Source organism: Polyodon spathula, chromosome 3 (assembly GCF_017654505.1).
Source record: "Polyodon spathula isolate WHYD16114869_AA chromosome 3, ASM1765450v1, whole genome shotgun sequence".
Classification (NCBI taxonomy): Eukaryota; Metazoa; Chordata; class Actinopteri; order Acipenseriformes; family Polyodontidae; genus Polyodon; species Polyodon spathula.
In genome coordinates, this window is record NC_054536.1 from 9,235,972 (window position 1) to 9,262,865 (window position 26,894).

The 26,894-nt window shown below is 36.6% G+C and overlaps 1 protein-coding gene across 1 annotated transcript in view; it reads right to left on the reverse strand.

Annotated features, from left to right (window-relative positions):
* LOC121312623 (plexin domain-containing protein 2-like) overlaps window positions 1–20,634 on the reverse strand; it is a 139,817-nt gene extending 119,183 nt beyond the window's left edge. Inside the window, exon 1 of the mRNA XM_041244337.1 lies at window positions 19,835–20,634. Coding sequence (XP_041100271.1) covers window positions 19,835–19,943 — 109 coding nt within the window. The 5' untranslated portion in view covers window positions 19,944–20,634. The remainder of the gene's footprint in view (window positions 1–19,834) is intronic.
* Window positions 20,635–26,894: the final 6,260 nt, after the last annotated feature.

A 26,894-nucleotide genomic window follows, 5' to 3' on the forward strand; every position in this document is an offset into this window, starting at 1 on the left:
AATAAATTGGACCCGACGCGCCTGACAAGCGCTGAAGAAATGGACTGCAAAGGGTTAAAGATATTTAGAATTCAAGATAGTTTCATTTATCCACCCTTGAACTGATTTTATATGAAAATAAGTACACATTCAAGGAAGGAGAAAATGTGATCCTGGATTTTGCACATATTGGACTGAAGGTAGTTAGGTGTGCTTGGGGGAAGACAACTGGAAGAGAGAAGTGCTTTTATACGCATTTGTTTCAGCTATGTTCAAAGTGGTATACTGTTATAGAAATGGGAACAAAGATTATATGAAAGTACGTCACTTCCCAATGGGTTATGAAGGATAAAGGTATATTCCAATAAATTAATGTACAGATAGTCCACCAAACCTTGGATCTCATCTTTCATCTATAGCCTACTGGTATGTCTATAGTACATGTTAAAATCAGCCCTAAAGCTGTGTAGTTAGACTGTCCAAATAAAAGTATTTTCCACAGAGATTTTACTTATCAGTATATTGCAAGTAGAGCTGTCTTTTGCAAACACAGGCCTCAGTAGTTCAACAGTTAACAGTATGGCATGCCAGGTCCTCGGATTTGAATTTCAAATGCTGTCTGAGGTCTGGTGAAAAGCTTTAGCTATGCATAAAGAAGGCTAAGAAACCATTAGTTTGTCATCTCATGGAAGAAAATAAGGAGTGACAACCAACTTCTTCTATGCAGAAAATGCGTTCTCCTCTCAGGAGTTTTTTGTTCATTACTCTTTATGTATCATTATTTTGGCAAACACCACAGTGTAGTGTAGGGTAAATAATGCAAGGTTCTTCTTGTCACTGTGTATAAATGAGTGAATGAGTTCAAAGTGTTTGCTTAACCAGTCAATACATTCTCCATTCAAGGTTTAACTTAATATTGCCACCTTCAACAGTAGAAACATGCAACACTAATTATACCTAAACTAAATGAACGCAGATCTGGTTAACCACAGGACATCTGCTGCAAACAAATGTCAGTTTTGAGCAAATTTACAGCAGCTTTCCACCAACATCATGGGTTTTGTAAGGTTTTAATGGAAATGCTGATGTGAAGCATCTTTTTAAATACTAAAAGAATATCTTGCCAAAATCTGAAATTGTTCCAGTCCTGTTTTGTGATCTTCCTCACAATATACTTGAAATGTTTTCATTTGGGAATGATTTTGGTTTGAATTCAGGACAGATAATCAGGAAAAGAAAGCATGAAGAGCTATGTAAACATGTACTTTTTACAAAGTTTGAGCAAAATAAAAACAAAACAAAAACAACCCCAATTTTGTCCCATGAAAACAAATACCAATCTTAGACCTTAAATGAATGGCTATAGAACAAAGAATTTGTGCCATCAACCTAAGAGAACCTAACAGAAACACACATTAACAGAGCGTTGTTAAAATTTTTTACTTCAGTGGTATTAGTAGCGATAGCCTAATGGAACAACTTTGGCACAGCACATTAACAAATCTCTATTATGCTGAGGGAATCTTAATGGAAACATGTAACACATAATTACATTTAAGCATCCTCTGCGATAAAACAAAACCACAATTATGTATATACAGTTGGAACATTTCTGTAACAGCCTTCTAAAATCTTACATCATTGTAAACACACTTTAAAATGCCATGCATTCTTATGATGCATGATACTCAAAATGTGAACATAGCTCCTCCTTAATTACCCTAAAATGATACTCACTTGCATGGCACATTGACGTTTGTTTAACCCGTGTCATATTAAAAAAAGGACAGAGTCAAGTAGATTATTTTCAGGAATAACAGTGCTGCAATCATAGCGTGCTGCCGCTATTCTTGTTATAAATGTAGTCAATGTACAGATTCCTGCTTCAGAAAGCAGTGCAGTACCTGTGCTCTCAGCTTTCTCTAACACTGTGCGCTTATACACATAAAGTTGAAACAACCTTTTTTTTTCATTTAATCTTCTTGTCCCTGCCTTTAATGCCAATGTCTCCTTTGTCCTGGTAAAATCTTTTTTTTTTTTTTTTTTTTTTTTTTTTAAAATCACTATGTGCCATCAAGAAGCAAAACAGGTAGTATAGTTTATGAATGATGTAAACCCACAAAATAATGCATACATTAATTCTTAAAATAATGTTCTATTTGTTTAGGTTTGGGGTGAGAGATAATTGGGCCCTTAATGACACCAACACTTTCAACCATTTTAGTCCTACAGAGCTTGTATATCAATAGTAAAAGTTCATACATTTCCCCACTGTTCACCAGAAAGAACCACATCTCATCATCTTTCTGTGCCTTTCTTCCACAAAACCAGCAGCTGCATTAAACAAAACTGTGGATAAGGCTTAGGCACTTGAGATGAGAGACTTAATTCTGCCCTAGCAAGATGCAAGGTTCTAGTTAACAGAAAATCAGACAAGCAGTTTAATACATATTATGAAGAATACAACCTGGATTATTTTTTACATTTTGATATACAGAAAGTAAAAGTGGTGTCATAACATACACTGTTGTGCAAAAGTCTTCGACATGTTGCATTTTTCTACAGCATTATGAGCATCAACAATGTACTCAAAGCCTCCACTAGTGTTTTCTACAATTATAACAACCTTGACTTGCATAAAGAAGGAAAAACACTGAGTGAAATAGCTCGCATCACTTGAAAAATTGTAGTGCCCCTTCATGGTTTCTGGTTCATTTGAATCTGGTAGCTTTTCAAAAACACAACCGAGACACCTTAGACTTGTGGGCATGTTTGCGTGTTAGAACTTTACTTGTTCCACACTCAGATTCAACTTTTAGTTTCTTCTGTTTGTAAAGGTCAAATTATAATTTTTTCAGCATCCAATATATGTAACTTCCCTGGCTCAATTGGTTTCCAAACTGTTCCTATTCTTTCTTCCTTGGGGCTCACATGTTCTAGTGAGAAGCAGTGGTAAAAAAAAACCCACTGCATGCACAATATAAGTGACTTTGCAGGATCAAGAGTGAGAAGCATAAATAAAAACAACACAGGAATGCAATAGTCAGATTCTTGTTGCAAGACACAGGCGACATTGAGGGCACTGAAGATATTAGTAGAGATTGCTGGACGTCCTCCAAGAAATAGACCTGGCACAGGGTAAAGCCATGAGGAAAATATGATTAACAACTTCTTCAACTTCACACAACATCTACTATAGCACTCAAACCAGGCAGTACAGTAGAGCAAACTCTAAAACCCCTTTCACACACAAAGGCCCCTACTGAGCCATCACAGAGAGATTAAAAAAATTATTTAAAATACCCATTCACCCAGCATGAAATTGCACAATCTATGCCAGTATAATATCGTCATAACCCTTTCACGCAGCCAAATGGACTGTAGGAGATGACATTCTGCATAAAGTATTAATTATGTATTTGATTATTAGTTTCTTTACTTATATGTTATTTTCATATTTTGAAGCGGTGCGGTCTTTTTGGCGCATCACAGTTTTTAAATGCATTTTTCTCCAAGGATTTGGCAGCTAGGCACCTGTGCTTTTTAACCTTTCCTAAATATATATATTAAACATCTCAAACCATCAGTACACCAAGGGTTGCAGAAACTTATGGAGACATAATACGTGATACCTAAAACTACAGCAACTTTCATTTTGACTGTCATAGTAAAACAGTGGGTTTATCTTAGTGCTGCTGAACTTGACAGCTTCACCCTTGTTTTGGATCGCCACAGGAGACATTTTCAGACGTGATTTATTTAAATCAACAGCTGTAAAAATACTTATTTTCTATTTAAAAATACTTATTTTCTAGTTCAAATGAATAGACCAATACAACACAGGACTGCACAGCAGGTCTTAGGTGTGATTATGTTGAAAAACAAGCAAAAATAAGTTACTGAATAATAGTGGATCAAACCAGCTATTGCACAACTGGAGATGGAAATTTCTGTTGAATAGCTAACAGAGTCGAACTCGGGCACAAAATAAAAGGGTAAACAGAAAACATTTGTATAAATAGTCAAACAAACAAATCTCGGGCACTATTCTCTATTGCTTCACAGAGTGTCGTAAGCTCCCGCTGCAAATCAAAAGTCGTCTCTGAGCTGCTAAAACCAATCTGTTTTATAGCTCAGCATTTGCAATCATAAGTCCTGTTCCAACACCACCCCCAAGTCTTGTGTCAGTGCTCGAGTTGTAACAGGTTTCCCTCATGTGTAACAAGCAGGCTGCAAAAACTTTGTCACAGACAATGTCCTTAAGCAAAACAAACAATAACATCAAAATGTCTGATTTACAAAGAAATTATGGGAAAATACAGGTGAGGAAATCGGAAATAAAGGTAAGCACTATGTTTGGTATGCTAAACACGCTGTTTTGACTTCATTTAACACAGAACAGTTTCTTAGCATGCAACGCTGCACTAGTTTTATACACATTTTAATAGAATGTATAAAGACCGCTACAGTAGTTCTAGTAATGTATGTACGCCCGGCAGTTCTAGTGTTAAAGCATGTGTAACTAGCTAAGCAAGACATTTGCAGTCTCTCGTATCTCGTGTCTGGGCAGATAGCCAAAGTTAGCAGGCATCTAATCATGTGTGGACATAGTGTGAAAACAGAACACCACAAACAAAGAACAGATTAGGTTAAGACAGTCTGTAAAATGCTTAAATGTGATGCACTATAGAATGTTATAGATTTGGGTGAGTTTCCCCCCTTACCAGTTGTGTGATAGTAAAGTGGATCCATATTGATTGGAAGAAATGGGAGTGGAAATGCTAATATCATAGTATTTAATGTAATGTTTTTGTTTGAATCGTCAGTCACTTCCTTTAACTGACTCCATATGACGCCTGCGTTGTGATGCAAGCGTATACATTGGTTCATGCTGTGACCGGGCGTCTTTTCTTTCTTGTATACAATGTTTATACGATTGTATTGACAGTATTTCTTTTATGCATATAAAGTATTTTTGAACAAACATCATTTGTTGATCATTCTCCCTACAGGATCGTGTGAGTACAACTTTCAAACCTGACAGTCAACAAATCATTTTCATGGCAACGGTGATTCACCCATAAATTACAGAGTCACGCACCGTCGCTTCTATTTGTGAATTCACCTCCTTGTCAGCCTGTAAAGTTAACAATTCCTTAACTTATTCCAGACTCCAATTACTACCTTGTTCTTGATCAGCCACTGTACTTAAAAAAAAAAAAAAAAAAAAAAAAAAAAAAAAAAAAAAAAAAAAACTACGTAACACCCACAACAAAAATACCCAACATGTCCATTATACAGTCACGTGGGATGTTGATTTTCAATCCACTCCCACTATAGCGCTTCAGTGCCGGCATAGCCTTTCACACAGGAGTTAAGACATGTCCATGCCACCTCGCGAGCAAAAATTTGATGGCTCTGTGATGGTATAGGCAATTCACACAGACCAAAATGCTGCATCAGTGCCGGTTCTGAGTTATCGTCTGTGTGAAAGGGGTATATGATAAGCAGCACTTCCAATCCATGACAACCCAACAACAGAGACTAAAGCATTCCAGAACAGAACCTTCAGGAGGATTGAGTTACTAAAATTCAAAAACTGTTTATTGCAAATGTGCACCCAATTTGGTCAACCAAGGCTCATCAAGGTAAAATGAAGCTTGACGTTTGCGCTATACAGAATGATCCAACAAAAAACACAAACTGTGGCAAATGTACTATTTTCTGTGATTGAAATGGGAATAGATTTAGATTACTCTGAAAAAAGCTGGTGTACTGGAGCAAAAGTTTAGTAAATCGGCCCATTATTTTAAAAGGTGGAAGGTTTAATTAAGGGAAAGTTATTACATAATAAATATGCACTATGCATTGCAGTAACTAATTTGAAACATGCATTAATTAACTGTAACTTGCTCCCTGCTCAGTAAACGTATGTTACAACAAAAAACAATTGCAACAGAGAACAATTGTTTCAAACAATCTGCATTCCCTAACAGGGCTCCCACATTTTTAAATGCATGCTACAGCATTCTTCTTTGCAGGACCCACAACCTGCTGTTTTCCTTTTATGCTTCTGATAAATTAAAGGCATCTGTATGAAGAGCTGTGCAAAAATGGTCTGATCTGATAGGGCGACAGTGACAGTCTTTATTCTAGTTAAGAACACCAAACTCTGTGCACTCAATAGCATGTAATTAAAATATTTATGCAGTGTAGTCTTTTGAGCCTGCATTCTTTTTGACAAAGAAGATCTGTCTGCATGCTGAGGTGGGAGAATTAAGCTTCTTTAGGGGGGGAGGGGGTAAAAAGGAAGCAAAGCAGGGTCAGTACCCATGCTTTTGTTTAATTTTTAGCATTCCGACAACATCTTAAACAGCACAACCCTCCTCCCTCCACACTCACGCACATTTACACACCATGCTGGGGTGCTGGGAAATAAAGAGGACAGGTTTTTGTAAGCAAACCTCTGACTCAGTGATGAAGCTGCATACAACACCTTTCACAGTCGGCAGCTGCATCAAAATGATAATTAAAACATCCGAGCTTTAGGCCTTGACTCAGCAATTAAAGTTCTAAAACGCTTTAAAACACAAATTGTTTTACACTTGACAAGCTGATCATTTAGGTCAGGGGTGCCCAACCTTTCTGCATGGGTGGGCCACATAGATTTAAGGGCAACCTTGCGTGGGCCAAACAAATAAGATATTTTCATAAGATTTTAAAAGAACCATAAATATAGGTTCCAGTTTTCAATGTCTGCCAATTTAAAGTCATCTGTATTTATCTGCATTTAGCGTTATTAGATTGCAAATGCTTGTTTCTGTGCACAGGACTATCTCTTTAAAATTAAATAAATAAATAATCCAGAGTTAAAATGTCAAATAAAACAAGCATCAGAAAAAAAAATCAGTAAAAAAAACACACACACAAAAAAAAACCTCTCTCTCTAATTACAAATAAAGAAAAATATACACTTACTGACTTAGTGAGAACTTTGAGGTTGTTTCTGAGCTACCAGCTTCTCAAAGTTTGGGTCAAACGTTCATCATGCAGGTGGTGGTCTGTCAAGCGTGACCTCAGCAGATTTTTCGCAGGTTTTGGAATTGATTGTTGGGAAGCAGGGAGTAAAACTCGACCAATTTCTTCTCGCGAAACATATCCTTTAAAACTGATTACACTGCAGATCAATACATTCCATTTGAACAGAACCAGGGACATTATCCACCTTGGCAACAAAGGGGTTTTTAAGTTTATTTTAGCTAGTCATGATTTTTTTTCGGTTTTATTTTTACACAAAACATACAGAAGGAAAAAAAATACAGTGGTGCCTGCTTTTTTATTATTATTTTGATCTTTATTTCCTGTAATCAACTTTTTTTCTTTTTTTCACGGTACTGGACAGCATTTCTTTCGACTTCACGCAGTTTTTTATTTTAAATCTTCTTTCTTGTGCAGATATTACAGTGCAGTTACAGTAGCCTACGTAGATATTAAGAAGTCAAAATAAATGCTGTCCAGTTGATTACAGGAAATATAAAAGGTTGGCGTTGTATTTTTTGTATTTCTTCTGTAAGCGTTTTGTGTAGAGTTGAAACATATGGCTAAAATAAACTTAAAAACTCCACCTTGATGATTCTGTGATGAGAGTTACCATGGTTACCATATGTAGCCTACCTCATTTTGTTTCTACTCATGGGGATGGCTTGGAGTGCTTTCATTACGGAGCAGTTTATGTGGCTTGCGTAAAACACTAAAAAACAAGCAAGTACCGTATGCGAAACGTGAAGACTGTAATATAAAACCTGTGAATCGCTGTAAGTTATGCTGTGCCAGCAAGCAGGTCGTGGATCGTATGAAATGCTGTGGTGAGCCGTATCAGGCCAGCAGGCCATAGCTTGGGGCCCCTGATTTAGCTGCAAAGGTTGAGTCTAGTCCCATTTGAAAAAAATAACCATTTGTTTTTTGGCAATACTTTCAGTACCAATGACATGGGGCAAATTTTACTGATTTTAGCCATGGGACACTTTGAGAACTTTTACTCATATGGTAAACAGGAGTAATCTACCCACCAACCAGAATTTTACTCCCCCGTGATAAACAAGACTATTGAACAAAGCTCAAACAAGTAACAGAATCCAGCTACTGCATTCATTCTACACAATATCTCCTCCTAAGACCAATGTAAGGAGATTTTGACATGGAGCAATGTATAGCATTAGAATTATTCCCAGGCTAGTGAGCTGTTAGAAAAACAAGTCGGTGTAGGAGCCAGAAAAAGCTGAAAAGGCTGAAATAATGTGCCTGTTTGATAAATATATATCATCAGTTACTTAAATATAAATATATATCATCAGAACACTTAAATCATGCTCTACTACAAGCACTTTTGTGTCATGTTGATTCTTTTGTAACATCTGTAACACGTTTTTCTTGCAATTTGTATATATATATATATATATATATATATATATATATATATATATATATATATACACACACACACACACACACACACACACACACACATACGCACACACACACACACACAGGTACATGGAAATAAGATCCCTGCAAAAAAAAAAAAACAACACATTGCAAACCTTGACAGATACAAGTCAAGACAAAGTGGGATTTCTCAGCTGCATCACAACAGGTTCATGACCTCAAGCCATTACATAAATCAAGAGGCACTGGAAGTGGTGCATGGCATGTGCACACAGGAAGCTGGGATACAATTTGCTTTTGCTAGTGCATGAATCAATCTTTTGTCCTTCAGGTAGGCCTGTGCAAACAAATCTTTTATACTGAAATTAGGGTAAGCTGGTATAGTAGTTACTACCAAGGCACAGCCTAAGACAGTTTGGAAAAAGAATATTGTGTACTGTGTGTAGGGTTGCCACCTTTTCCACAGACCAAACCCGGACATGTTTCTGAGTCAGCCTAGGCCTAGCAAAACTGCTGTATACTGTAATACAGTTTAAACACAATACCACCAGATCTTGATACAAATTAATAACCATTCAGTATTTAGAGTGTTCTGCTCTTGATATTTCTAGCAATCAAACTTACAGCCAGAGTCTACTCTTATCTGAGACAAGTAGCTGTGTTGATGAGTAACGCCATGGTAAGTCAATGCAATTTCTGAAGCCACGGTGCTGTTTACCTGTTTGTTTTTTCACAAATAATTTTTCCAGACAGTCACTGGATTTTTGAGCTTGAAAAGCCCATTTGTGATTTTTGTGATGGTCAGAATTATTTTACAGACGTTATGTCATGGCATGTTTCACCCCCCCCCAATAAATATTAACAAACGTTATTAATACATGCTAAAAACTACAAAACAACGTCAGCATTGGTTGTGTGTCGGTAAAAAGAGACAAGATTAGTCAATTTACTCAAATATGGTTCCGGTTTTTCAATGTTTCGAATAACTGAGCTTTGGCTAAATATGTAAAGCATATTATACATACACACACGGTTATATATGGTTTAACTGTCATTATATATTGTAGTTAAACTATATTTTATGTATTTTTGTATTAACTGTAAAGGTTATGTATTTAATCACACACAGATCAATGTAACACAAAACATCCAGATATGATAACTAACAAAAGCAATACAAGTATAAAAATTAAGATTAAACCAATAAAATAAATGCAAAAATATGTTTTTTACTCTGTTGACTCTTAATTGCAAAACTGAATTGCCAAGTTACTCGTTTACGACTACAGTGGGGGGTGAAATGTCGTAAGGAGGCGACATTTGCCATTACACTACCATATTCACTTGGATTTCCAGGTTCTGGTGAAGGATCCTGTGACAAGAAGACCCTGTTGCTGGTTCTGGAGTGCATATGTGTCTTTAAGGAAGCTGCTCAGACGTGCAATAGGAGATGCGTTGCTAAGCAACTAATGGAGCAGGTGGGCTCACCCAGCGCTGAGCTGTTCGGGAGATTCGGATTGGCTGGGGGGGCGTGCCCAGGGAAGCTGCGCGGAGCTCAAAAAGCATCTGCGCTACAGCTCGAGTCTACTGCACGGCCATAGCCATACAGACGGCGTGGAGAGAAGATTGCTGTGATTTGGTTGTTTTGTTGCAGACACAGTGTTGTTTGTGTCAACCTGGTAGCTGAAGCTATGGAGCCAGCACTAACCCTGGGAGCATCCACCCCTGCACACGACCACAACCCAAGAGAGCGTCCTCTCCACAGGATTAGCTGCTACAGAACCCTTAAACTGCAAAATGGTGGTGCTTGTGAAGGAAATGCCTAGCCGAGAAGGCTGGGAGCCCAGGAATAGGTTAGTTTAGGGAATATTGATCCCAAACAGTATACATACAACTATTGTATGTCAAAGAAAATATTAAAAGGAAGGTTGGTGTTTCATAGGAGTTTTACTTAAAACCAGACATTAGGACACCCGGGTCTGTTAATTCCTGCTACCCAGCCACAGATGCCATATCACAGCCTGTCTGAATCAAACCCACACAGGTGGCAACCATAGCTGTGTGTGCTGCTAACTTTTTTTTTTATTCTAAGGGCCTGATTTCTACAGCTAATCACAATCCTCAAAACTAAAAAAGCATAACACATAAATATTCAGATGGTTAGATTAAAAAAGTCTGCACATATTATATTGGGTTACATAAACTACATACAAAACGTTACAATTGGATCTGGCAATTCAGTCATGTAATGAACAGACCTGCTGTCTGGTCTGCAAAGTGGAAATAAGATTCCAAAAAATGAAATTGTACCTGTTATTCGTTCACAATGATTCCTGACAGTATGGAACAGCACAGTCACACAATGAACCACTATTTAACATTGGTAATGGAACACCACGTTGTAGCTGCTTGGAAACAAGTATATTTCTCACAACTATTTCAAAATGTCAGAAAAGTGCAGAGCTAAAAAACAAACAAAAAAAAACTGATTAATAGAATAATAGAAAAGCAAACACATATTTTGTTCACGACTACACAGTTAAATACAATATTTGGAAACTATAACACATTTTTAAAAATCTGTTCTGTCTTCTGTTGAAATTACCAGTAGCACATTTTCTGCCCATGTTTGTAAGTAGAAATTACATTGCTTTCACAGACCCTGGCCAGAAGTCATTATCACAAGCATTTATTTTAGTAACAGACTTCATTTAATCTTGGTACAATTTCTATGATTATCTATAAAAAGACGGCATTTAAAATAAATGTTAAATATACTATAACTATATATATTGTGATACAACTATCGCAGTGTCCTGCCAATATGGCACTAACACTACACCCTCCTTCTATTTTAATTGAATTTAAATGTTCTTTGTATAATACCTGTCATGGCAACAGCTTCAGCTTTCACGCAACAATGTTGCTGACATCTGAAGATGAAATGAAAAAATCTTTGTCATGCATTTGTCACCTCTCGACTTGACTATTGCAACTCTCTACATGGTGGTCTCCCGGCACGCACCATAAACCGACTGCAGCTAATTCAGAATGTCGCTGCCAGGATCCTTACCAGATGTAAAAAACGTGATCACATCACCCCATCTTGCCCAGCTGCAGTGGCTACCTGTAAAGTTCAGGATTATTTTCAAAACTCTCCTGCTCGCCTACAATGCCCTTCATCAAACAGGTCCCGAGTACCTCCTCAACCTGCTGACCCGCAATGCCTCTGCCCGCAAGCTGAGGTCCTCCGACTCTGGACTGCTTGTTATCCCCAAGCAAAAGTGCACCACACTTGGAGAACGCACTTGGATCAACTCTCAAGACCCACCTGTCAGTATGTACAAACAGCTCATTATGCACATTATTAGTAAAAAAAAAACGTGTGTGTGGTTGATATGTAAAATAAATATTATAGGCAATTTCGATAAAAACAACAGCCGAGTTCTGTCTTCAGAAAAAGCATTGAAATGTCCCTTTACACTGAAAAGATTGTTTAAATTATTAACTGAGAAAATTTAAAAAAAATGCTTGATAATGTATGTCAAAAGTGTATGAAATGTCACTATATAACACATTGCCTTCTCTGAGCATTAGTGCAATTGTCCATTTTACTAAATGCCTTCTCTCTGCAGATAGGGGGCTGACTTTACTCTCAATGTATTGCGTTGTGCAGATCTACCATGAGATGGCACTAAAGAGCATGAAGTGCTTCATGTGCTTCGGCTCAGTGAATCTTTTGCAAACCAAAAGATTCAGAGGGTTAAGTGGTTCAGGAGGCATCACTTTTCCCATCATTAGATTTCCGGCTCTTTTTATACATGTGGCCACTCCCCAGTTATCACTCAATTATCTAATTGGGGAGTGGCCACACCTGTGATTGGCTGGGCCAGATTTAAACACAGCCCTGCCAACCCTACATTCCCACACACAAACACACACACACTATTTACATTTTAGGGCTTCACCCTGTCACAAATAGCCTTTCAACATTTTATCTCCTTCATTTCACTTTTAAGGTTTAATTTTTTGCTCTTCATTTTCTTCTTTCTTTTTAAAAAGTAACCTTTCTGTTCTTGATCCCAGGCAGTAGCTTGCTGGAATTCCCCTCAACTGGCATTCCCTACATCATCCATCAGCAGGTTTCCTGCTGAGGTGGGCTGTGAATGGAGAAGCACTGCATTCCCTCCAAAGCAAACGCTTGTTCAAACCCATTCTGTGTGGTCACAGGGGGCTCTCAACTTAATGGCCCTGTAGCTGCTGGCCTCAATTTTCCTCCCCTGACAGCAGCCCTCCTCATCACTAGGAATGTCTTTCACACTCCCATGAAGCAACAGTAAGTCACCGCTCAACATTAAAAAGGTTTCAAATCGGGGAGTCATGATCCCCATAAACTACTTTAAATCAACTCAGAGGGAGACAAGTGGAACTGGTAGATATGCAGTACCTTGAGTAGCTTTGACAAAGGTCTGTTCCTATGGAAACCATAGCTCCTTCTGAAAGAGAGGAAACCTTAAGAAAAATGATGGACGAACTGAGGAGGCTCTGGTCAAGACTCACAACAACTGTTCACACGATACCTGTTGTTTATTTATTTACTTTTTAAAGCTAATCAGAGCTACTAAACAGTATTCTGTTGTGACTGAAAGGTGAGCCTTTTGCATTGACACAGTAAGATACTTTTACTTGATCTCTACTATTTTTGGAGGATTTAAGCAGTTAGCTATCAACACTTGATTAATTTCATAAAATCAGATTTTGCTGAGTACTGTACCTCCATCAAGTAAATTTTTAACAAATAACTGAAAAGTGCCCTGTGCTCCCTCTCCATTTTTTAACCATTAAGCCACGTGGTGCTGTAACTATCGCTGGCAGCCCGAGACAATCGCTTTGCAGAAGCTGGCCGCTCTCTGTAGCGGTAGCAGTAGCTGAAGCTGTGCCACACTGATAGATGTGAAGCCAGCAGCGAGGTTGGATACGGATCAGCAAGTAGCCTGGTCACACATTGACAGACTGGAAAAGCACTCCCTTAAAACCTAGTCAAGGGAAAGGATGGTGAGAGAAAACCCAAACACAGAAAAAAAAATACACTTTCATTACTGCTTCACAACACAAAGGAAAAGCCATCACTGGTCAGCACAGGACGTAAAAAGTAAAATTGTACCAGTCAATATTAATAACATAATGAAATAAAATATCAAGAAATTCAACACCATTCAACTCATTAACTGCTGAGAAAACAATTTACTATACAGAGCACCCATAATGAAAATGTGTTGCTCCCAAACACAGGTGCATTCACTGAAACATCTATGCTTCCAGTGCTTGCTGGTAGTTTATTTGCATGCCATTTCTGATTTTTCACAGCCAGTCTAGCTAATATCAGTATACTATAACAAATAACTCGGTGAACTACTCAGCTGTATGGCAGTTCACAAAACATCCGACCAGACGAATCATAAAGGATGTTAAAAACACAGTACCTGAAGCTGAGAATGACCTTAAACAGGCTACCTTAACAGCTAATCACTGGAAAATGAAGACAATCAGTAACACTCTTGTTTGCCTGTAGATATATTTTGCTGTGGCAAGTTTAATAATTGATAGAATTGTGTTTCACAGATACTGAAAAAGGAGGTAATTGAACACCAATTGTCATCATTCCTCTAATCAAAGTAAAGCCAACATACTGAATCAGGGAAATACTGTGTATAGCATCTATTATTAATTGTCTGAGATAAGAATGGAAATGAACTAACTTGCATGCTCTACTCCTAGCCCATTATGAGTTTTGTTTCTCCTATGCCTGGAATTCCAGTGTGAAAAAAATACATCAGCATATTATATTACTAATACTTTGTAATGTAACTTTTGAAGCTTTCAGCTAAAATTTAATTATCTCACACATACAAGTGTGCCCTTAAGTACTCACACACTATTACTTTCCAAATTACACTCCAGAGTAGCATGCAATAAATGACTTATTTTAATTTTGATTGTACAGACTTATGAATTGAATCAAGCATTAATAGATAAACTTAAAAAGGTTTGTAAATGAAGACAGTTTCAAGCAGTTCAAACTGATCTGTTTAGAAGTGTGGAAAAAGATATTCCCTGACTACAAAAAGTGTGTGCATGGTATAAGAAGCCTTCTAGTAGCAATCAGTTTCATGAGCAAGCAGATCCCCATGAACTATGTAGTGAAACCTCCACTATATTCCTGTCACTGGGGATATGCCTCACCAGCAGTGGATAATAAAGAAACACTGAATCATTGTATCAGTCTAACATTTTTGTTCATTTCTATTTTAGATTAAAAGGACTAAAATATTTATTGTCATTGAAAGTTACGTCATTAGATGCTAATGACCTGAAGCCCGCAAAGCTAGGCACAGAATACTAAAATGAGGATTTCCATCCACCTGTCTGTTTGTCTGTCCAAACGTCCATCTGTCTCTTTCACAGTGCACAACTCATAAACTAAGTAGGTTATGGAAGTCAATGTCAAAACGGTAGACTATGGCATATACAAGGATTGTGGGAAACCTTTGACATTTGACCTCCAAGTCAAGGCCACAGAATACCAAGCCAATTATTTGCTTTCGATGTTCTCATGATAGAAGTAGAATCAATTATCTGAGAATTAAACAGTGGGGTACGAACTTGGTTTCTATCAGGTTTAAAGTAAATCTGTGAATCGCAAGTACATCAAAATAGAGTCTGTCTTCGCCTTTCTCAAAGTACCATTGACCAAGAACCAAATCCTTTAATATAATCTTTCTAAATGTAGTTAATTACTGTATCTTTGTGAGACTAAAGACTGTTACAATCCTACTTTACAACAATTATATGATTAGAAATTTGCAAGAGCAACGTCCACGTTGATGAGCTTTTGTGGTAAGTTCACAAAAAAAATATTTTTGAAATCTGAGCATTCAGATATTCAAGGTTAGAGCTTGTTAAAAAATAACTTGTGTTTTGCTTAATAATAACTGAATATATTTTAGTGCTGGGACAAACACAGGACTTCCATGTTTGGATATTCACTCAATTTAAATATTCATTTGGATATTCGTTAATTTTCAAAAAGTAATGAAAGTCATTATATTGCTCATAACGCAGGCAGAGACAGCATAGTAGCAGGGACGAGGGGCGTGGCCCCTGTGTGTGTGCGCCTTTATTTTACAGCAAGACCTTGCAATATGTAACGGGTTAAAGTAGAAATATATCCCAGAAGTAAAGAATACATTGTGTAGGCCTTACTTTACCCCAGTGAATTAACTACAAAACAAAGGATGCCAAATAGCAGTTCAAGTTAAATGTTGTTTTGTTTATTCCCAAAATAGATAGTATGAAGTTGACACCGCCTTGCCATTGTCGTTTCTTCACAGAAAACAGCGGCCATCGGCATATTTTCTTAAAGTAAAAAACACATGTCTCTTTTATATATATATATATATATATATATATATATATATATATATATATATATATATATATGTAATGCAGCTACACAAAAACAACACTCACCAACTCCTCTCTTTTAATGGAGCCCTGGGCTCTCCTTTAATATGATGTGGCTGCTCCCAATTCACATCAATTGTTCTATTAAGGAGCAGCCACATTCTCACATATTTTTGGCAGGGACAGGAATTAACCCCATCCCTGCCAACAACCACCAAAACACAAACACACCAATTATTCACAGGCAGATCGAGAGCTCTGCCACAAAAGGTATTTTTGTAATGTCTAGCGAATACAAACATCTAATTTTTGTATCCAAAAAAAATATTTTTTCGAATGTTTGGATATTTGTCCCAGCACCAATATATTTTATTTAAAAGTGCATAATACAAACTCAACCCTGGTCCAGGAGAGCTGCTGTTCCTCCTGATTTTTGTTCCAACCGTACCGTAAATTACTTAATTGGACCAATTAAGTGGTAATTAGACACTTCATTGCACCAACTAATCAATTTAGTACAGCTAGAACAAAAACCAGGAGGGACAGTGGCCCTCCAGGACCAGGGCTGAGTAGCCCTGGTATAAATAATGGAAAAACACCAGTGTGTTACATTTAAAGTTTAGAGAGAATTTAAAAAAAACAACAAAAAAAAAAAAAACACGCTAGTATTTAAAATGTCTTGCTTGCAAACATTTCAGGTTATGGCTCTCAGTAACATGAAAATTTTGGTACAGGGCTCATAGGGTCAGGAAATACAAACACCATTACTGATTGATTACACTTTCTACATAATATGGCTAATAATTTGAATTGTAACATGTTCAGACGCTTATGACAATAATAATAATAATAATAATAATAATAATAATAATAATAATAATAATAATAAATGCAGTGTATGTTGACTTATTTGTGGTGCAATAATATAGAATACAGGAATATATACAATAATTAGAAATAACAGTATAATCCATCTAAATTAAAAGAGTTACATGGACAGAATCATGTTCTATAAAGTACAGTATTTAGAATGACTTATGTTAAATACTACTATACATTTGCATTATACATTTCATGTATCTATTAATTGTCTCTCTGTTACACACTACATTGTGAACATGATAACTGGCTTGACTCTGTATCAGTTTTCACCAAACTGTATTCAATCCCAGCCTTCTATTTATGTTTGGGATTGACTATAGTCTTTTACTTGCTGTGCGCTTGTTACATGGCTATGAGGACCCTCTGTGCAGTATGTGCCTGCACTGGTTTTCATATAAGGTAATGTTTGCAGATACTGGAATACATTATTTTAGTTTAATTGGGTCAGGCCGCTCAATGATTTCTTCAGTATCTGAAACCACAGAAAGTCGATACTTACAGGAGAACCAATGTGACAAAATGTTTGGGTGAAGAAATTCTCAATACAGAAAATACAAGCGATCCTATTGGTTAACTTTGTGTTGATCCATCCGGTTTCCTAAGGATTTGTATCTTCTTTATTTTTAGCACAAAACCACCATATTACAAAACATTGTTCATTTCACACAGCTGTACTACATGTTACAACATAGTACATGTTTAATTTGAATTGAAACCAAAACAGCTTTTAATGTTGAACCTGTTAACCTTTTGTGTTTTCACTGTCCTCCTTTCACTTTTTAGAACGCTTCAGGGTGGTTCTGTAATTCTGCTGCTGATTATTTTGCAGTCAAAGCTATTACTGTTTGTTTACTGTTTAATGATAAAGGCCTATAGTGTGTCTACAATTTCCTTCAGCGTGTGATGATATGAACTTTCAAAAGATCTTGCTGGATGATCATACAGCATGTAGAGCCAAAGGCTAGAGGGAAAAAAATGGTGCAACACAATACTGACGCAAAAGAAAGGCTGGGGGCAAATTTGAACTCAAAGGTATCATTCCTAACAAAGCTAACAAGCCTGATCGGGATTTTTAAAACTACATCTGTGAATTAATTACATAACCTTTCATCTCGCTGCATAAAAGCAAAAATAGTATCTGTGGATATTCAACAGCCCATGATTACTGTCTAAATTAAAGCACTGCACACCGTCAGATTAAATATATTTGTGAGGGGATTTATAGAATGCACAGACAACAGGATTCAATGAACAAAAAAAAAAAGAATGCTGGATGGTTGTTACGCATTGCTCCAAGCCAATGAGGAGCTTGCAAAAACCTATTTACTGAACTAATGTTTTAAATGATTACCCATCACAGAACAGTAGATGGGGTTATTCTCTGTGTTCTGATTACAGACACTTCACCCTGCAGCTGTTTGGTCATTACTATTAGACCAGCATGCCTGTTGAAGTGGAGCACTGCTGCTTTATTAATTTAATAACACCGTCCCACCACTGAATGATTACTCAGTAGAAGTGGCATGCTAAAGCCTCTTCTTCATGTGCAAGTAAACCTGAACACACTGTCATTTTCTGCATGAAGTCACATAATTTGCACTTCGAATCTGCTGAAGATGTGTCTGACAGAAAACAAAAACTACAGCTACAGCTGGTGGGAGTGTTAATCTCAGAACAGATCATGGGACCCATTCCTGTAAATCATTTCAAACATGCTGATCTGTGATGTTTTGAAGACACAAGAAGCCTAGCTTTCATCTTACAGTCCACGTTCTTACATTGATGATGACTTATTATAGTCAAAGATCCATCATGATTTGTGTAAAAGGCAGATAGGAGTTTACACATTCCTTAGTGCACTTAATCAACATTTCCCTTTAAATGGTGTGTGCTTTACATACGTTCTACTGCATGAAAACAAAAAACAAATCCATGGATATTGTCTATTTTTGCAGGTTTGCCCAAAATCTCACTGAATGAGATCATGAAAATGTTATGAAGGTGCACTGACTGAAGACTTGGGGCTAATGTACAGTAGATGTTTTCATTGTACTGCAGTATAAAACTAATGATTAACTGTTCAGTGAAATTTACATCGGTTGACAAAAGGCTTATTTCTTACTTCTGCTTGCCAAGATGGAAAACGCGCAGATTGTAAAGGAGCAATGTTTGTCAAATCATCACAGCTGCATTTGTTAACTCGTTTCTGAGGTGGTCTTCTGGGTTAGGGTAGCAGCAGTTTTGATTTTTTTGAGCTTGGGTAAGGGTAGCACCAAAACGACCCAAATTAATAGTCATATTACAGCTTTTCTTGTCGACTGGTTTCGCTGTTGACATGCAGCCTACGTTTACAGTAACTTTATTTTAAAGGATTTCACAACAATGCTTATGATGTTCCTGTCGCTAACCTGCTGGGGAATTGCATATTTCACAGTTGACTACTGCCAGCATGACACTTTCCCTCCTGCCAGCCCGGATACAGATCCTATAGATTATGACCTACATTTTTTAACGTTCTTAGCGAAACGATTAAGACTACCACTTGCCTCTGGGCTCGCCAATGACAAAATGTTCATTCAAAAAGCACGAAGCTGTCAATCCGCTAAACAATAATAATTTATCTTAAACAAGACAATTAAGGGCAGTCGTCACAGTCTCATCAATCATCTGTCTTCAGCCATTAACCAAGAATCTTAAAAAAGGGAAAGGTGGGTTTTTTTTGTAACGGGAGCTTACAAATTCTAGTCACATGGCAACTACTGTAGTCTGTATTAAATAATTCAATCGTACAAATACATCTTGGCGATTCATTTAGGCAATGCGATACAAAACAAGACCAAATCAAACGTATGGTGTATCTAAGGGGTCTTACCATTATCTTACAGAAAACCACACATATACCTGCCTTCTGCACATCTGTAAACTTAAAGTGTACATCAATGTCTCTGAAGCACACTTTTTATTTTATTTTACAGCAATCAATTATCACTTCAATTGTTAAAACACCTGTAAACAATCAAAAATATGTTCCAAAATAAAGTAATTAAATTCAAAGCGACCTTACCGTTTCCTCCCTTTGTAGTTTCACAGTGAGTTACATGAAACAGATTTCCAAAGGTCTGAAAAAGTAAAAAAACTCCAACCATCAGGTCGATTTTGTTTACACAGGACATAATGCAGCGAGTTCTTCCTCAGCTCGGGGTTTGCTGACTTTTTCAATTAAAAACGAAAAAAAAAAACCCAAACAGTTTAATGCCAATCCCCCGCTCCTTCACAGCTCTGATCGCCTAATCAAGGACTCCCAAGTCTCCCAGCTAGCTGTGCTGAACAGACTGCGAGCTCTATCTGTGTGTCCACAGTCCAACAAACGAAAGTGCTGCTCAAAATACGCGGGGTCAATCCAGGACCATATGATTGATTCTAATGGGGGAAATTAAGTCTTTTTTTTCTTTCTGGGTTAGCTATTTGGAACTTGTTGCAGACAGACAATTTTTTTGTAGTCCGAAACCTTTCAAAATGACCCAACTTGCTTTGAAGTTTTCTTCAATTTATTATAGCGATTTGAGACGGTTTAAATTAAGCAGATCAGATTTATTTTAACGAGTTCGTAAAGACAGCCTGCTGCCCAATTAATCGCTGTGCCGGTATCTGAGAAAACATAACGGTTCTCTGAAATCCAAACTGCACTGCAAGGATCAAGAGAGGTTCAGTCGAAAGCCAAGACCTGTGTCGCTCCAGCTTTTGTTTTCTGATGAGTTAGGGGTCTTAGCATAATAGTTGTCCAGACAGCACCGCTTATGCTATTCAATCTCGGCTCTCTGCTTACTTTCCCACTGCGTGCAGATACAATGTGTCTGTAACCGGAAGTATTCTATCCAATTGCTTCTTGAAGAGAGAAAGACTGAGTGGGATGGGTTAGATTAGAGCGCATAAAAACAAACTCACACAATCCTATACAACAACAAAAAAGCAACGTGCAGTGTATATCTGCATTGCAAAGCCAGCATGAAATGAAGCCTGTCAGAAAATCAATTAACTGCTTTTTTTTTTTTTTTTTATTACTATTATTATTATAGATACGAGGGTTATGGAAGTCACAGTATGTGGAATATTTGTACGGCAAACGTGTCTCATGATAACACTACTTTTTATGTTGTTGCATTTTAACAAATCCAGGTTTTTCTAAAGTAATATATATATATATATATATATATATATATATATATATATATATATATCTATATCTATATATATATATATATATATCATACCCTTTCCCCTATATGTATGCATGTGTGTGTGTGTGTGGTGTGTGTGTGTGTGTGTGTGTTTGGAAATAAAAATCAGATATGCTGAGTATAAATAATTTAATTAATCATTTCCTTCAAAACCAATAGCTTCAGATATGTGCACAAACACCCATAGCACACTGTAAGCAAAACAATACAAATATTTATTGTTACCATTGTCCACAACAGTTCTCCCTTAATGCACAAGAACGCCTGGATTTGGTTTTCTAATACTCCACAGGGCTAGATCTAAACTGTTGATTACTAACTCAATTACATTCCTGAGTAACAGCCTAAAACAATATACACCCACAGAAGAGAACAGGAGACACAAATGCCTTGAATTATTAAAGTACAACCTTTAAAATACATCGTCCCCCAATCCTATTAACCCTATATAATAGAATAGCATGCATATTTAAATGAGTTATACAATACTGCATTGAATCTCATATTTATATTTACACTAGCCTGGGGTTTAACAAAATCTTAAGCAAAATTCATCTGAAGCTTGCATTCCATTGTGTTATGCAACTGAAAAAAAAAAAAAAAAAAAAAAAAAAAAAAACATTCTGTGGGGTGATTCATTCTAGCATGGATCCCAGGAATTAGGTATCTCTATCCACATCAACTATATAATGTGTAAACATCAGTATTTCGAAACAGCAATAATGGTTTTCAAGGGGGTGAACCTGAATGATTTAGGTTGTGTAGATAGGGGATGAGTTCAAAGCCTCTAATATAATAAGTGTGTTCACAAAGCTGGAATCTGGGACTTGTGGAGTTCTAGCATCACACAACCCCATATGGGTTTCAAACATCCTACTATATGTTTCTGGATTCACAGCAAATGACTTGATTGACTGATATTTACTTACCATTTTATTAAATGTTTATTAATTTAAGAATTTGATTGTTTACTCAATTTAACTTTATTGTTTGTTCACCATTGAAAAGGAAAGTAAAATACAAAAAGTAAAATAAAACACACCTAGTGTAGTTTGTTTAGTCTATAGTGAGTTTTTTGTGTTTTTGTGTTTCTGCAGTTTGCTTCCTTCTAGACAATGATGTGACACTTTTCATTAATTTTCTCTTTGGACTATATTTTACCTTGAGATTGTGAAAGATACACACTTCAAATGAGTCATTTAAAGAGTTGGGGTTTGTGATATCAGCTACAACTGACGAATAAGTGAAATTACTGCTGCAAAATCTCTCAGATTGTCAATATAGCAGAGTAGGAAGAGCACAGCTGTCAAAATGTAATTAATACAATGGGTAAAGCCCTTCTAATCTAAAGAGGAGTTACTAGGAAGTTTAGACGGGTGCCTCAATCATTATTCTTGCCAGGGGTGTGCCTGCTTCTTTTACTATTATGGAAGCTTTACCAAGAACACTGATCTGGAAAATGGGAACTGAAAAAGTTATTTTTTTCTAACTTTATGTAACTCTACCACCCCACTAACACACAATGTTTAGTATTGATGTTTAAGTGCCAAGTGGTCAAACAGGCCAAAATCAAAGCCTTATGACTCACCCCATACCGGCCATTTCCTGTGAAAAGAAATCTCAATATTGCCATGGAATCAAAGTAATTTTATTCTGTCGATATTGCCACATAGGGGAATGTATCAATTACGGTCAGACTGGGCATTTGAGTATACTGGTGAATTTATACTGGTGAGTCTTACACATTTCTTTTTTTCAATTAATGTGTGTTTATTTAAAAAAAAAACAAAAAAAAACGTGTGAACCAATTTTATAACAATAACATGTCTTCTGGCAGTATGAACTCATATTAAATAATCTAATATCTTTTTAGAACCTAATTAACACACCATGAAGCAGGATTTCTCTACTCGGGGTGGGTCACAGGGTGGGTCACATTTGGTATTTAGACTACAAGACCCACAGCTGCACTCTGCTGGAGTTTAAGATATATTTTATTTTAATGAAAGACCTGAAAAAAAGCATTACATTTAATTCTGTAAAAACATAATCTCTTTCAAACAATTTCAGCAATGTATAATCCTGCTGCATATGAACAAACAGAATGAACAAACATTATTTTTAATTGTAGTAAAGTATTTACTTAATTGTGATAAAACAAACATATTTTTGTATATTCTGTGCCCATAAAGGCTCATTTACATGTGCAGAACTTGTTACAAATGTTTCCAATAACATGCAACATTGCATTCACATTCGAGCATTGCTTAAGGGCACGTTCACTAATAACACAAGATACAAAATGATTCCTTCTAAACCTCAAATTACTGCATGCATTAGCTACAGTATGTGGATCGCATATCATAGTAAGGTTCACATGCATATGCATATGGGTACAAAAGGTTGCGTGTGTTGTAGTTTATATTTAAGATTGATTAAGGTCTGGGGATATCTTCAAATCTTTAATTTGTCTTTGGTCATAATATTAACAGTTTTTCAGCAACACATATACAGGGGTGCAAATCGTAGTGAAAAGTGTGCTAAACTATCTTGAAAGTTTAGCACCAGATAGCCTACTGGCCCTAAATGATCAAACTCTGCCCCAATCAAGATCCATGCGCCCCCCCCCCCCCCAAAGAGTTTTTAATGTTTTGTGTTTCAGTAAACCCCTTCTCTCCTGTGGATGAGTGTGGGTGGGTAGTCCTGCCCCATCACCTACAGTTGCTAAAGAATTTTTATAAAAAGAGAAGCAAAAAGAGAAGAACAATGTAACATGTTTACTGGCACCACAATTTAATGTTGCTGGTGGTACATGAGGTACCTTGATTGCAAATGCGTTCGATGACCACATATACAACACAAAATACAAAATCAGAACTGCTCCGCTATGCTCTCTTTCTCCTCTAACAAGGACTGCGTTTAATAAGTATTTCAGTTGAGAAGAAACTGGATAATGAGGGTTAAAATATGGCTATTAAAATTATCTATACAGGAATAATGATATATTTGCATTCCTCTAAAGAATATGCCATCTTCTTTCATTGCCCAGGCTTATTCATTATTGTCTGTGTGCAAATGTAGCATTATCCTAAACAACACAGGACGTTTGCCACAAGTAATGCATTGCAATCATAGATGAACAGATTATTATTGGTAAGCGCTAATATAATAGTTTGCATGTAAAACTGGTAATTTTTCTTTCAGAGCTGATCAACTAAAGGCTGAAAATAAAATACATTATACGGTTTGTGACACTGCAGCCAAAGTGGTTGAAAGGCGTCTTATATTCTGAATCCGTTTAGAAGAAGCTTTCAGCAGATAGTCATGTATTTATTAATAATTCTGACATGTTGTTAGCTTTTTTTGTGACACTTTAATTAGGTGTATGACCCCCATGATACATTTACACAGCCCTTGTGTAGTTCCTTGCTAAGATACAGCAAAGATGATAGTGTAGAGCAGTTTCAGTTTATCTATTTATTATTTATTTTTCTGTATTACATGCATTAGGTCTCCAATTAATCTTGATTGATTGTAAAAATGTGTACCTACCAGAGAAATGAGTGGAGGGCTTGACCAGACAAACCAGGGGCAGAAGGGAATTGCAAAATGAATATGAATTACTGTAGATCCTTGCTCTCCTCCAGTATCACTAACAAGAACAACCGGGTGATTTGCTCAGTAAATATACATAATATAGGTGTACGGTAGGTGACAGAACTTGAGAAGTGATGTCAGAATCTATCAGACAAGCCTTGATTCAATCTGAGCTCGCTTTGCTATACTGGTACCATTCAAAGCTGCTTATTTCCTGAGAAAGACTGGAGCTGGCTGTTATGTGCTTGATTTCTCTCTGTTATTGTATGTTAATAAAGGCAGTAATGTTTTTGTTTTTCTGCTGGGAATAAGCAATTGTTTTCCCCCATCACACCACTCCTGCTAGTCTATACTGAAAAATAAAAACACTAAAATCAAATGTTTTTTTTTTTTTGTTTCTTTCTTATACTAGGTAACAGGATGACAATGCCTTAAACAGCTGCACAATGATAACTATTGAGAATGTGCAAAACAATGGTTTTGCTGTGTTTGAATTGTTTTTTACCCTCAGTGCGAATCTCTTTTATTCACATAGTAAACAGGAGTATTCCAGAGGCTGGCAGCACCCTTACTTTTCGATTTGGTAGGCATTATTAGTACATGAATGCCAGAATGCAGGGCAGGCAGAAAAATTACTAAATTGGTTTTAAACTATTTTTTTCAACAGAGAGAACTGAATATGCCACTGCTGCACACCCACCACGAACAATCAAAAAAAAAATGATGTTCACTATTTATTTTCTAGTTCAGCTGAAATTAAAGAAGTCAAAAGACAAAGACAGATATTTTAAAACAAAGGGTAACTGTTACTTGGAATGCTGGCACCACAGCTGAGGTAAGAAGTGCCATTGCCCCTTGTCTTCTGTGAGCACTCAATAACATAAAATACACTGACAGAATGTTTATTTTTAGTACTGATGTATAACTGATGCTTCTGTGCCTAAACTTATGGCTTATTTGCAGGAACCAGAATTTCAGAACGAGAACAAAATCTATTGCATGCACCCAGCTTTGCTTACTTTAAAAGCACATGCTGTCAATATGAACTGAAGCCGTCAAAATCCAAAATAACATCTAATAAAAAGAGTATTAAAAAAAGGTTGTGGTCCTGTTAATTGTTTATATAAAATTGCTTTTCATCAAAAATGTTTAAGGTTTTTTTTTTTCTTTTTCTTTTTAGACAGTCAATTTCAATTTTCCAACACAGCTAACAGGCAGTGATTTTATCAGGCTGCAAGCACACATTAAATGCAACCTTTGTTCTTTGGTGGATGTGTTTACAACATCAGCAAAGATGTCAGGATGCCACAAAACAATGATTTTTCATTTATCTGCAAGAGCTTGCCAATTCATCCTTTTAAGTTTTCATTTTACCACAATTCAGTCTACAGTCAGTATAACCATATGAATATAAATACAAAACCGGTTTAAAGCATGGATTATTAATTTATTGTTGAACAAAAAAATTGCTTTTTTTTACATTATGTACTTTAAATTTGTATACATTATGTCAGTATCAGCATGTATAATTTAAACAAACCAAATTAGAAACATAACAGATCTCTGATTTGTTTTACAGTCGTTCTTTTGTTCAAATGGTTTTCAACACTGAAAGATGATTATTTTTTGAGCTTCAGGACATCACGCAGTAGGTTTCACATCTCCAGCAGAAGATACATACAAGGGATTGGCAAATGAACGAGCAGTATCTGTTTGAATGCCAACATCCTATTAACATATCAAGACATAAAAAGCAGTTTAAAACAGTTATTTAACATCGTCACAAAACCGTAAAATGGACATTGGGCAAGTATGATATAGTGTACCTGAACACAGGTAAGTGATATGGTACTGCATTGGACTAGCAGACTTTATTGGTCCATTTATACCATTGGCTTATCTAAATGTAGATGCCACTACCACTGCACCTTAGTAAAAAAATACTGTAGTGCCACTGCATGGGCTTTGAAGAGGATTGTCAAATCCTGCTCCTCGTTCTTTGGCATGTGTGTCTGCACATTTACCCTTCCTTTAACCTCATTCTGTACAATCAATAAAAATTTCAAGTCCAAATACCAAGGATGTCGTTTACTCCCTTCTGGCATTATTGTTAAAAGTAAATAATGCTGGAAAAAAGCCATCTGTTCCTATATATAATGGTGAATCAGGAAAGGCACCAAACGTGACTGGAGGACTATGTCTTCAATTTGCAATAAATCCGTCCCTATTACTATTTGCAGGATGGATTTACATGTCTATTACAGCAGGGCTTCCCAACCCTGGTCTGGA